The sequence below is a fragment of the Ostrinia furnacalis genome, unplaced genomic scaffold, assembly GCF_004193835.3.
Source record: "Ostrinia furnacalis isolate ACB-3 unplaced genomic scaffold, ASM419383v2 OfSCF6011, whole genome shotgun sequence".
Classification (NCBI taxonomy): domain Eukaryota; kingdom Metazoa; phylum Arthropoda; class Insecta; order Lepidoptera; family Crambidae; genus Ostrinia; species Ostrinia furnacalis.
The window spans coordinates 246,373-260,838 of record NW_021136250.1 but is presented as its reverse complement, the minus strand read 5'-3'; the positions used below and the strand labels follow the sequence as shown (position 1 = coordinate 260,838).

At 37.2% G+C, this 14,466-nt stretch overlaps 1 protein-coding gene across 1 annotated transcript in view; it reads left to right on the top strand.

The window, feature by feature from the left end:
* Positions 1–846: 846 nt before the first annotated feature.
* ec (ubiquitin specific peptidase echinus) overlaps positions 847–14,466 on the top strand; it is a 94,705-nt gene continuing 81,085 nt past the window's right edge. Inside the window, exons 1-2 of the mRNA XM_028317062.1 lie at positions 847–1,234; positions 11,922–12,135. Coding sequence (XP_028172863.1) covers positions 11,989–12,135 — 147 coding nt within the window. The 5' untranslated portion in view covers positions 847–1,234; positions 11,922–11,988. The remainder of the gene's footprint in view (positions 1,235–11,921; positions 12,136–14,466) is intronic.

The window sequence follows — 14,466 nt, the reverse complement described above, 5'->3', positions numbered from 1 at the left end:
AACTTTTTTCCCACTTTGGGCGTCACGAACTATTTGACGCTGACTGTACTCCTTACAGAATCTAAAAATCTTAAACGCAAGCCTATCATGATTGAGGTAGATCTGCAAAATGGAGATACACAACTTGGTCGACCATTTCACCACCTTTAGAGTAGACAAAATTTCGATTAGATTTTGATTAAAACGTGATAGTTTCACGGGGCGTCCCATGCATAATAACTATAGCAAATATACATACTTACGAATTTTGAGCGGAACATCTAAAAATTACTTTTATTAATTATGTTACATTTTTGAACTTACTGGTTTTATGCAATGGCGCGAGTCGAGGTCAGTGGCTGCACCATGAAAGTGTGTGTGAATAAGATTCCATCGAATTGACTGTTGCGACTGTAATTAATGTAATGTTCTATGTATTTACATAATTATTGTGTAGAATAATTTTAAATGTATGTGCACTACTAGCAGGGCATTAGTTGTAGAGGTAGCGTTATTAACTGTGTTAGTTATGTAGTTAGTTTATTAGTTACGCTTCAGTATCGAATTAGCCTAAAATCTCAACTAGTTAGGGAACGAGAGGTAGTTGATTTTAGTACACTTACGACCATTTCCTTAAAAACATCTCAATCGTTGCATGGCGAGGTTCCCAGAAACATAGTCCTATGGGTACTTACATCCAAGTAATTACATCTCCGGCCTCTACAAGAACCACTAATGTGTTTTTTATGCAAGCGTAGCCCTTTAGGTTTTTTTGTTGCATCCCTATTCTCCTGGATCGCTCGCTCTAGCGTCGCCGTAACTCGTAGCGACTCAAAATAATAAAACATCAACAGCGCTCAACCGGCTTCCTTCGCGGTTAGACGCGTGTGTTGTGCCTCCATAGCCGGTTTCTCGCGATCAAAAAAAAAACTTGTGTTGGCGGGAAAACATTGTTTGGAATATAAACTTTTTAATTTTTAAATTCAGTGTCTTTGGAACAATTGGATATAAAGTTTTTGAGGATAGAACTGAACTACATAAAAGTATCCTTATTTTAATTGGTGTTTTTGCTCGTTAGTTCGATTAGATATGGTTCTAGTGTAGAGAAATGTATTCTGATTAAAACAGTGTTAGAGTGACTGGACCTAATCTCAAACGTGATATAAGTTAGGTGCTATGGATTATTTTTTTCTTGGAACAAAGTGAGAAAACGGACACTTAGAGGTGTGAATTGCTACCTGCTGAAGAGTTATTGGTAAGTTAAAGCATCATTTTATTCCTTGTTTATTTAACAATAATGCTCTTTTATTATTTGAAATGATCCTAATCAAATAAAGCGTGAACTGTAAAAGTTCAATTCACCTTCCAATCGGCTCCAATATGGTTTTATTCTATTAACTCAAGAGAACCTTGTTGTATTATTTTAGAAATGATATCACCACTATGGGTATTATTATAATCCTTTCTCAGAAATAGTACCTACATAAAAAACGGCCTTAATGTTCTGGGTGGCAGTTTTCGGCAGCAGAATTTTGGCTTGTCCAGGACACTTTTTGGATAATCCTAATTGTATAAGATTAGTGGTTTTCAGCCCAACGAGGCTTATGGGAAGATTACGAAAGGGTGTTATCGAGTCTTGTGTAACCACAGATCAGCAATCATCCATAATCTTCATCATACCTTCATACTCTACGTGTTTCAGCCGTCATGCCAGTACTTAGGTTAGGTAGGTACCTTTTTTAAACTTGTCCTTTTCGAACCATTTCTCTATATTTTTTTTCTGGAAAATCAGATTCCTTTACATGGTTGTTTGAAGCATTTCTTTACTATTTACATTTTCCTTGTAAAATCAGATTCCTTTTCATCGTTGTTAGATAGACTCTAAATAGAGTAATATAATGGACTGTAGCAGAGCGACATTCTCCTCAAGTTTATCACGAAAATTCTACATAAATCTTCTGAAATTTTAGAAGATCATGAGATTGAAAACTAAGATTCTTTCTCTTGTGAGAATCTCTACCTACTTACATCCCACAGAGCTCTTACGTTCTATTATTTGAATAATACTATAACACTGCCATCTAAATCATATAAAATTGTCAAAAGCTTTCCATTTAAGGAGCCGACTACAATTTCGTAATGCTGATCGTTAATGGCAATTTCGCTAACGAAATTTGAACCGACCGGCGCCAAATCGCGTCCTACGAGCCACCTATAGCTATGGTGTCGTAAAACTAATGATTTTTGTAATTTCGGCTAATGCCATAGTACCTACTCCCACATAGGAACAAGCTTCGGAATTATTAGATGTTATTTTTATGTGGCCGTTAGGTCGAAGTTAAAATGAGCTACCGATACGCTCAAACGTGTCGAAAAATGTGTAGGAAGGATGTGATTGAAATTCTTGTTAGAAATTGTAACGCTTTTTATGATACACAATGAGCTATTGAGAAGGTGTTTGGTAAAAAAACTTATAGTTCGTCTGCGATACAGATGTAGAGTCTTTTGTCTCCAATTCGTTTCGTATGATACAAATAGCTTGACCATTTCGTTCAGTACTTTCTCTTTGAATATGCATACTTATTTAAATGACTTTAAAGACGACGATTATGCAATGCACTCGAACATATTGAAGGAGAGTCATTCGGATGTCGCATACTTAATTTTCCACCATCTCAAAATTCGTGCTTACTACTTATTTTACCTAAACACCTTACTCTATAATAACCGCGTTACTATTGCGGTAATTTTGTATCCCTGACAAAAAATAATGGCATGTTATTTTTGTAGCTTAGTAAATAGGCACTTGTTTGTATAAGTATGGCTATGGATGTAGTATAACAGGTGTATGTGGCACGTGCCGCGGAACAGCCGGCAGTTTTTTGAGCCCGCAATTATTATTAAGTAGGTAAGTAGTAGAATGTCTATGGAGATAATGGTTGGTCATTTCGTGTTTGAAGCCATGAGTGGTTGGCTCAGCAATCAGCATTGGTACTCATGCAAATCCATTAGTACAGAATAAATTGTAATGTCTCTAATAGTCTCTATATTTTCCATAACTTAATAAATTTACTCAATGACTGAACCTTATCAAAACATTATGGATTGTAGTTCGACTATGAAGTAAAGTAACTAGAATTAGGTAGGCCTAGTTGACACCGTTAATCAGTAATTCAAAAGCACCCTTCTTTAAAAAATACTTCGTTCTTGAAAATCAAGTTTTCAATAATTTGCTGTAAAATTAGTTAACTGAAATCAATATGTTTTAGTCAATTGAGTTCGCGAACTAGTGACGTTATGGGACCCATTTGCAGTAACAAATCTATGTAGAGTTGCGTTTTTACCGCTCATAAAAAGTATGTCAAATGGTTAGTGGTGTCAATTATTGCTCTGCGACAAAAAACACGAAAAGAAATGGTACTCCAACAGACCAACACGAAAGAGTTCCATCGTTAAATTAATTCCCATTCGACTAGAAATACTTAAAAGTGTTTTGAAATACTTAAACTTCACAGGTGTAGAGTTGTAAACGACTCTAAACGAACTTTGTTTATGGGCAGCACTTAAATAAAGTTTCCGTTAAAAGCTCAGCCTATTTGAAAGCCAGTTCGATTAATGCATGAATTTTATTGGCTCGTATTGATCGGATGGTCCGGGACAGGCGCGGGCGCACGGCGCGCCCATACGAGGCGGACGCGCCACCGTTACTTCGCTAATATGCGGATAATTGGACGCCATCGGATCTATATCCTACAATTTGTTGACAGTTACCCAAGGTCCACAATTATACCAAGACTCATGTGTATCATTGCGATGAATGCTGCTTGGCCTAGTTCAAATCAATCAGCTGCAAGTGTCCCAGTTATGAACCTGACTGATTCTCACGTTACCTTTATGACAATCTTGCCGGATTTATTTTATAATGTGAGTAAATATTATTGTGATTGGAATGCGAAAGCTTAATTTTTGGCCTTACTTATGAATTCGAATTCCAGCACTGCGAAATCAAAACAGGTTTTGAAGCATTTTAACAAAAGTTTTTCTAAACGAAAGTTGCGACTCTATTCTTTCGAATATTAGTTTTAATACAGTGTTGTGAAGATTTGTGTCTTATTTTTAGGTGTCCACTTTATTACTACTTAATTTTCTACATAATACTTAGTAGTCTTTCACGCGGTCTGTCCAGTCACAAGCGAGGTCAAGCATCATGAGTCGGTGACCTTTCACTATCTCTTCAAGCCTACAGTATAAGTATTTTTTGCGCCGTCCCATTCGTATACATAAAACACAAGATGTTTTCGCGGCATGTTAAGCCATTGGCGCTTTTTACACCTTCGTCGTAAAACAACATAGGCGATTGTTTATAATAGGAGACAAACAAGATAAAAATAAGTCCTAAATAAACTTTGTTTCGACTATAAAAGGAACGTTAGTGAATAGTGATATTTTTATTATGTTGTTGCCTTTTAGTGTCTGTACGTGATGACTATTGACATTGCAGTAGAGTAGACTCGATCGAATGTTTAATATTTACTTACATAAAATATTGAAATGAAAATGTCAGCCTTAGTTACGTTTGGAATACTAATTATGTAGTTCGAATAAGTTGATACACCTAGGTCAGATGTTTTTACATTCTGTCGCAGAAATAATGTAAGTTTCACGATTGAAAAGCTCATGATCATGAATCGATTTGCTGCAATTGCTCTTAATCTACATACATTATGTTTTAGTAGGTCCAATGTCTATGTAATTAGCGTTGCGCCAGTTTCGTGACGTCGTCACACGTCTGTCGTGTCCCCGGTGGCAGTCGTGGCTTTCATCGCGATATGGCCCACATTACTAATCTCGGCTGATCTGCCATTGAACGTGGCACAGACAATGGCGGGAACTCTCGCGAAACGGTATTAATATGCGGGAAACAAGTTTTAGTCATATGCTGGGCCTTATTATACGGTTCTCCCGTGAAATCTTCGTTGGAAGCTGACTTAAGTTAGTCTACCTACTACTTAGAAGATATGAATTTGTACAGCATAATGCATAGTAATAATATGTCGTAGGGATATTGTGAAACCCTGATATTGTAATCTGACTGGTGACAATGGTGATCCGTATCAAACGCCTTGGGCGTACACGTTGTTTGTTACTGCTACAGCCTACACCACAATCAACGAACAGTGACATTATACATGTTAGGTTTGGAAGCTTTTTCTGGCTGTTACTCACCTTTTATAAAAGTGTACCTTTAAATCTCTAATCGACAAAGAATTAGTGACTCTATTATTTCGTGAAAATTTAATGGGCCATTAAAGTTTGAACACCTGCGCACGTTTAACGTGATTGCGTTATGTTTAAACGCGCTAAATCCGATTATAATCATCGAATAAAAATAAAAAACATTAAAACGTATCTTAGAGACGAGACTAAAGCTGAAATCGCGTGCTAATCTTCAACGCGTATGTTTTCTCAAGAGTTCAGTCGTTCTTTTGCTTATCTTACGTTCTCAAAGATTTGTGCGCGCCTCCAATAGCTGTATCTGTGTCTGTATTGATGGGAATGACTTATTGTGATGCTGGACAGTCCTCTGCCATGCTTTGTGTCGCGACGTTGACGGATGACGATCATTAATGGTCGGTGGACACTCCGTTGTCACCGCGTCTTTACCTTATGTACCAAACCTATATATTTTGGTAACAATAGCATCGACGTCACGCCATTTAGCCACGCTTACTTCGGCACCGTGAATTCAATTTACTAATCTGACCCAGTGATATATGGAGCGACGGTGGTGGTCGAGCGATTACAGTGTCGTCTATCAATCGACTATTCTCGATTCAATATTGATAACTATTTTATGAATTGGTCGAATTGTCTATAATTTGCATAACCGATATTTATAGCCGGCGTAGTAACGGCAGTAATATGAATTCGAGACGTGTTTGACTCGTGCCGGCCGGGTCGGCGACTCGGCGCACGCGCAGCCTCCGCTCTTGCTCCTTTTGTGTCACGTCCACGTATATAAAATCCACCGTAGAGTGCCCGTGTGTGCGTCTTTGATACGATGTGTTGTAAAACACGTGTGCCGACTACAAAGCCCCATAAGAAAGGTTCGCTTGTGTACACTGCATACACTCCGATGTATGCCCACGCCTTGAAAGGATTCACTTGTGTTTTATTAGCAGAGTCGAAGATGATGGTGAAGGTTTAAAATAGAAATAATCTGCGGTTTTCTTCATTGAAAGCAATTTATGAGATGTCGGCACCCTTTTCGAATTATGTTGCAGTTGCAGAAGTGGGGAAACGCGGGCAGAGCGAGAGGCGAACAATTACCCATCTATTACGGGCATAATTATGAACACCAAAAAGCAATATCGACACCGCTCTCAACCAAGGTTTCAATTAAAATATAATAGGCAGGGCGTGAACACACGAGCGGAGTTTTTGCTGCTCTCTTTTGGTCCGGGTTGAGGCTCCGAAGCGACCGCAATATAAAATAATAATCATGCCGTAGAACGCAATGCAATTCAAATTGAGACTACGCATTCCATTTTATTAAGTTTCGTGCTACTTTAATCTGGACCCGTCCAGAATTTTGAATATAAACGGCTACTCCACAACTGGTTCCAATTTAAAAGCTCCGGTGTCCGGTGGCAGTGTTATTGGAAAATTACCAAAAAACTAGGGCTGAAATGCTGAAATTACTTTTTTATAAATTGGGAAAAAGGGTACATTTTCAGCTACTAGCGTGACTATTATATCTACTTGTTTACATTTTCAGAAATTGACTTTTTAGATATTGTTTAAGACAAAATCTAAAATACATATATTGTAAGGTTTTACTGAATGAATAAGTCTCGTCCTCAGAAATCACGTGAGACGATGAAAATCTGCCGATTCCTCTACAATTTCAAATTGTAATAATATTGAGAACAGATGAAAGGGCTTCATAGTTGAAGTTGAAACTCGCAGTCGCAGGATTAAACTCAAGATCCTTGAACTTCACGATCCTACTTGAGCCGAGTCGCGACGGAATGCTTTTAGGTTATCAGTCAAATTATTTATTGCTCAGACACTTGAGTGCAATGTTTTTTTTAAATAAACTACGTTCCCAGAGAATCGGGATCACTCGGGTTAACATCCTTTTTTATGCGAAAAAAGTGTCGCGACGTTGAGTAGATGAAGCCACTTGAAAGGGACCTTTTAGCCGAAAAACATCTCGTGTTTTTGTATTACTTTCTGATTCATACAGTATTATTGAGTACATGATTGTAGTAAACAAACAATTTCATTCCAACCGACCATTATGTCTTTTGGTCATTTTTTTGTGATAGTTCCCAATCATTCGGATCGTGACTTGCGTTCGATGGCCGTAATCTTCACATTTGAGACCAAACAGACGTGTTATTAAAGCTTTTATCGACCGTTTAGTGACAAAAGCTTTGTGCTGTCATCGTTTTTATAATGTCCATCTTCGGGCAAGTTTGTTTGGTAGGCAATTATTCAATCATTGGCATTTTTTCATCGAAAGATGCCACGGTTCAAGACTAAAACCAGGAATTTATTGAGATAATCTATACTAATATTATAAAGTTGAAGAGTTTGTTTGTTTGTTTACTTGAACGCGCTAATCTCAGGAACTACCGGTCCGATTTGAAAAATTATTTCAGTGTTAGATATCCCATTTATCAAGGAAGGCTATAGGCTATATACCATCACGCTACGAGTAATAGGTGCAGGAGCGTGCATGATTTTCACGCGTACGAAGTCGCGGGCACTGCTAGTTAGTTATAATGACGATAAAAACGTCGTACGAGAAATTTTAAAACTTTATTTATTAAAAATGTTATTCATTTAAACAAGTTTCGGTTAAAATGACGGACAGAAGTGTATGTCCCCATATTTGGAAAGAAAAAGTGCCTAAAAAAGTGATATTCGGGCGAGTGTGGAATGCGGTTTGCGGCGGGGATCATTTCGGTGATTATCATCATCACTGATTACGTAGATGGATGCCCTCGCGCATCACGCTAGCATTCCCTGCCGTCATTATGGCGACAGAAAGTAGGCTTCGTTTGTTTATGAAACTAATTTAATCCGTCTCACAGTACTCGACTTATAGCCCAAATTATAGGAAATTAGATGATTCGATAAAAACCTTTATGTCAGCACTATTTTAGATTTTGTTTGTAAATGTAATTTTCGCATCAGTGATGCGAGAATTAGTCATTCCAAAGATAATAATGAATCATTATGATGTTAGCATCATTCCTAGATACGGAATACGGATGGATTTCATATTGTTTATGCAATATTTTTTCTGCATTCATAATTCAAACTGTACTGAAAATGGTGGTGGTCCCTTAATAATCCAAACATTAGTCAAATTAATTATGCTGTATGCACCTAAAAGCTCCAAGCCCAGCAGAGCATTTAATACATTTTTAATCGAAATATCTAATAACTTTCACGATAATCTCGTTAAAATCCTAAAATGTGACTTTATAAGTCGAGTGGTTGGAAGGCATTAAAAAGTATTACGATTCTTTAATTAAACCAAAATATCTTTGGTAACTTTTGGAACTTCGATGAATTTACCATTTGTGCTTTAATTTTCAATATTTAGAGTCCATTTTCAAATGAACAGCACTTACGCCTTTGTAACAGGAAGAATGTAAGCCTCAAAAGTAATTTTGGGTGCGTGGATTAACCACGGTAGAGATGTGATGGGATTTTTAACCCTTTCAAAAACCACTGCTCAGAAATAATTATAATTGACCAGGGCATTGGTTATTATGCCATTGATTGGACCTGTTTTATGAGTTTGAAGTTTGAACAATTAGTCAACAGTTACGTACCGATATTAACAACGGATTTTGTTATTGTTATTTTTAATTAAAACTGCCAGACTTACAAAAATAAAAACTTATAGGACTTACAAATCAACGCATCAATTTGATATTCATTAACTCCATGTGTTATCTAATTGTTCATGTAAATACTTCTTAGTGCTCTACACCTACGGCCATAACAACCTATTTATATTTTTCAATTAACTCCAATAAAAAGCAGATGATTATTTGTTAACAGTGCCTTTAGTCAGTCCTTCTGTGAACTAACTCTCACCAGAATAAAATATGTTGAATCCCTCTAAATGTAAAAATGAACCCAACTTTAAATTGAACGACCTGTTTAGTATCCAATGGTAAAAAAAGATGCTCACATCACATTCCTCATGTCGTCTTCAGGATGAGATGGAACAATCCCATAAATATTTACCATATGCCGCAATCACGATCTGCGTTTCTTGCAATGCATCCGCAATCCGTAAATAAAAGTAACGCCTATGAGCTTGCGCAAGTGATGCGCGGATTAACCTAGATCTTAGAAAATAACCGAACCCGATCGGAAGCCGAAGAAATAACGTACAAATAAAATTAAAATAACGTAAACATTGGGCCGATTCGGAGAAAACTTTATCACTGAATGTGAGGAAACCAAAAGTAATTTTATAGGGAGGTAACTACTACAGATGAAATAAGAATCGTAGTTGTAGGAGTACTTATTATTATTCTGTGTTGTAGGTGAATATCCTCAAATTAATTAAGTCAATTAATTTAATATTCTCAGACAAATAGTCACTGTCTGATAATAGTGACCCTTTCTTTATGTGTCAACTAGGTATGGCTCACGTTTTCCGATGGATTTTTCTGTTTTTCGGAGCTTTCAAGTTCTTTTTATGAACTTTCAGGTTCTCAAGTCTTCGAATATGTATTTTTAAAAATACCTTAATACTTACCAACAAAAAGTTTAAGTAATATGACGTGCTGTCGACTCTACATCGTATACGAAACACGTTTTATGGTAGCTACTGTATTACTTTAATACATACTAAGGTTGTTGGTTTCTTCAAACAAAATCTCAAGCCTTGAACTTTTGTGTTCACACTCGTTATAATTTTTCTCATCGTTTGCATCTACATTGTATGTTAAAGAGTTAATGTTGACTTAATTGTTTTATAACTTATCCCAAGGTTCGGTAACCAAACCAGGTTTGATGTTTTTCCTTTTGAATTCAGTTTTTTTAAATGTCAAGCCAATTAAAAGGCAATCATTGAAAAAGATAAGGATCTTAAGATACGTTTATGAAAAATATTTCTATGATACGGGTCAAATATTTCAAGATTGTTTAGCTTTAGTTTTACATAAAACTAAATTATATTTCCTGAAAAATAAAACGCGGCCGAATTCTGTGTACTATTATAATTTTTGTAAACATGACTGGCGTATAATTTTCAAAAACACGTCTAGAGCGAAATGAATTACCCATAAATCATGTTTTGTTTGCAATAAACGGTTTTAGTGTTGCGGTTTCGCGGAAGCGAGCACATGTACGCGTGCGCTGTCTGCCCGTACCAATTTGGGCAACTTGCGAATTAGGGATTCTGAAGTCCTACATTGGAGCTTGTGGCTCTTTCATTAGGGGAGACAGCACAAGTACTTAGTGTCGATTGAATCCGATCGCGTTGTCTATGTTTTTAAATCGTCACTCGTGTTATTTTTACACTTAATACCTTTGAGAACAACGTGTGACAAATCTTGATATAAGTATTTTTGTGCGCTATTTCTTCTAACGTACACAACGTAACAAATTATCAGCGCAATGCTTTTCTTCATGGACGTAGAGTCTCTACTTCTACAATTTTCACCACTCTTCGTAACTAGCTCTTAAACCTTTACTACTTAATCATAGAAAATGAACCATCACGTCCAATTACAGCCGCGACAGTTCCTCAGGAATGCCTATTACAGCGAGAATAATACCAGTGACTGCTACGATTCACTTTTTGTCCTCAACCCGGCGTCTTCCGTGTGCATTCTTTCATAAGTATCCACCTCATTATGCAATGTCTAGGATTTTACTTTCTGCATTCGCGACTGATTGCCACAGTCATACTTAACGTTCCTTGGAAAAACCCATTGTGCTGTCTAAATCGTTTTGAAGTCTTCTCAGAACAGATACGAGTGTCTACTTACATTTCCCAATAATTATATGTACGTATGCAAATAAAAGATACGAAGGCAACAACGCTTTGTCTTTTAAGGTAGAGACCGCTTTTACTGTTTGTTTTGTATGCGATGAATTCTGACGTTGAGTGAAAGACCATAAAAATAACTTTGAGCTTACGTGCTGAATACGAAACAAGCAAGTAAATAAAGTTACTTGGTATTCAAACTAAGTAAGTGCAGTACCTGCAAAGAAATATAGACCTTAGTGACTTCAAAACGCGATATCGACGTTGGCTGATTAATTTTCGCGGTCCGTCGCGACCTGCCAATCACAATTACCATACCTCGTACAATCGGTTACACAAACTTGTGTAGACAAAGGTCTGTGCAACTAAATGAATCGATTCATTGTCTTTGTCTCTTGTCATTCCCAACCGCTAACAGTGAAAGGAAACTGCAAACGACTCATTGTGCAATTAATATGAAAAGTTGGCTTATTAACCCCGATGCGAACAATTATAGCACTGGGAAGGCGGACTAGACATCTGTCTGTGTGAACGCACCAATTTGCTGACACACTATCATCAAAGATTGCAGACTGCTCTCTATGTTTCAGCATCTAAATCACACGGCTCTTAATAGGCTTCATGGAGAAAAGCAACAGGAATCAAATAATATGGCTGATTTTATTCCTGCTATGGTTTCATTCTTTAGATTTTTTCAGTCCTATGTACTCCTTCACCTCTCGTTCCCACTGCTCAACTTCTGTGTAGCAGGTCTACAGCTTTACCTACCGCTTGTAAAAACCCAATCACTGGAGGTCAGTTTGCTACTGAGTCCTAACAAGAATTAAAGTTAAGTTCGAGTCTAGTAGACCTTTACTTGAGCGCCATTAGGTTATCTAGAAAAACTAGTACTTATTCTGTTACATCTTTTCAGGTACACCTCCACAATGCTACGGCAACAGAGACTGCTAACAGTGGAAATGGCAGGCGTGTGATTTGTAATGGCCGCCGCCATGGCGACTCCGGCGCACGAGCTCCGGCCGCAGCACTCCAGGGATGACTCCAGGGACTCTGGAATATTCCACACCACGAAAGGACTCTGGAATGCCCCAGGACTTAACAACTGCTTCCTAAACAGCGCTGTGCAGGTATGTCAATTTAAAAATTCGCGCTTACGAAAACCTGACGATTTTGTTTGATGTTTTCAAGAGTTTCGACAACATTCTTAAACGTTTATGGTATCCGCAAATATATCGTTTGTTTGCACAGCCACGGTGGGCGTTTCGCTCGTATTGACATAGATATGCATATATTCAATACGTGACCGGTGATGAGATAATCGTGAGATTTTTTCTCACCATTTTTAATGAGCACAGACTCACCCATGTCAATAAACTTATTTCAGTTAAACAGAAGTTCTTGAAAATATGCAAATAAGTAATCTTTCGTATGCGCATTTATTGTGTGCTTCTCGGGAAAGGTGTAATCAACGCTGTTCACAGGTTTTAGGGAAAATATTACTTATAATTTACATTACAGAATAACCTGCAAATAATTGCTTTAGGAATATTTACATACTTATTACATAAAGTACTTTTTCGTTCTCATTTATTACGTAGAATTGAATATTAATTTATTTATTTACGGTATACCAACAACATTACATACAATAAGTGTAAAACACCTCCTTACAAGTTCTTTGAATGTTTATTCGCTAGGTACTAAAAAAATCATAAAGCTCTACATTTAACCCTTTGAATTCCACAAGAATTATAATTAAGTGCCCTTCTAACTTCCAATGCCACAAACGCGTTTTATTCTTAAGCCTTGTCCTCAGTCGACACTTCGACAGATCGGTAATCCATTTTGAGCTGACGTAAGCCGTAGAAAATATTAGGAGATAATTCGAATGATAAACGGGAGGCATTAGTAGTCGGCGGGTTCGGCAGAATAAATAATCGAGGTGCGTACTTAAGGTTTGGGCATTATTCAAATTTCAACGGGAGCCGGTAAGCTGGCCGTGAACCTTCGAAAAAAAAACGGTAAAAAACTTCATCGTCGACAAGGATTGTTGTTGAAATGATTTTATCTCACTTTTGCTAACACTTTCTTGAATTTTTAATATTACCTACACTTGACCTTTATTACATTTAGAGTCACACATTATTTCAAGGTTGGACTTAAGAACATCTTAAAATAATTTGACTTGTTAATAGGTACTTACCTAGTTACCTAGAAAAAATGGCAAAGAAAAATAGTCTCTATTTGCCTTCATAAATCTTACCGAAAGAACTTGTTCTAAAAATCAGAAAGGTTGTCCAAACAAAAAATCTCGAACCATTTCTAAATAGTTATTGCTCAGCAAGCAGCCAACGCGCTAATTCCTTATGGCAACGCAAACAGCGAGCGGTCCCACTAAACAATATAGCTTGGTGACACACGCATCTTCTTAACGGTGCCTGCTCATTTACACCGGTTTTTCTTCACTGTCCTAGCCACACCATATGAAAATATATTCTGATGAGCATAAAGCTCAGTTTCCGATACATGTACAGTTGACACCAAGGCTAAGTCCGTAGGGGTCGTGTGTTGACTTGACTTCTGTACCCATAACACACTCGAGTTAGAGAGAAGCATTTTCCGATTGTACTTTAACAGTATTTTTATTGATGGAATCTTATTCAAATTAATATTTTTATGGCTAAAGTTGATAGAGAATGATCAAATAAGTTCAGTTTAAAAAAAAATACGACTTTATAAAAGAGAACCATTGGCATTTGAACTCTTTACATTTCATTAACTGTATCTTGCTAAACTGGAATACTTCACTTAGATTTAAATATTTTATTGATGTTAAGCTACTGAGCTAAAGTGGAACTTGTTATGTCCATAAAAAGATTCTGTAGGATTTGTTCCTGATGCTTGATGATGACAAGGACATAGACCTAGCTGGTTGTAGGAACATCGAGTTCCGTGTTACATATCTCATAATCTAAATACGGTAACTCGAAGTCGTAGTGTTATATCAAGTAGGACAGATAATTTCAACACGAAACGATGTAGACTAGACTAGTTAGTCTAGATAGAAAATAATTCACCCAGCAATTAATGTCTTAGTTAAAAACGCTATAAACACTCGTAGGTACGTGAAGTTACGTTGATCAAATAACTTATGCAAGTATCCAACTAAAGAGCAAACTAATGAGGTATCTCCACGTTAGTTTACAGAACTAACGTAACTTGATACGTAACATGAAAACGATAACGCCAAACGACACCAACAATTAAGTGTGGGGCAACACCACGCAACACACACGCATGATTGAAATTCCTCCGCGCTCGTTGTACGTTGATAAATCTGATCTAATTTACATAGGCGTAATTGCTATGGCTTGCTATGGCCATAGCACCTAATGGCTGTACCGAAGGTGCTGCATCAAACTCCCATCAAAATGCCAGCGTACCGTGGCGGGGATTCT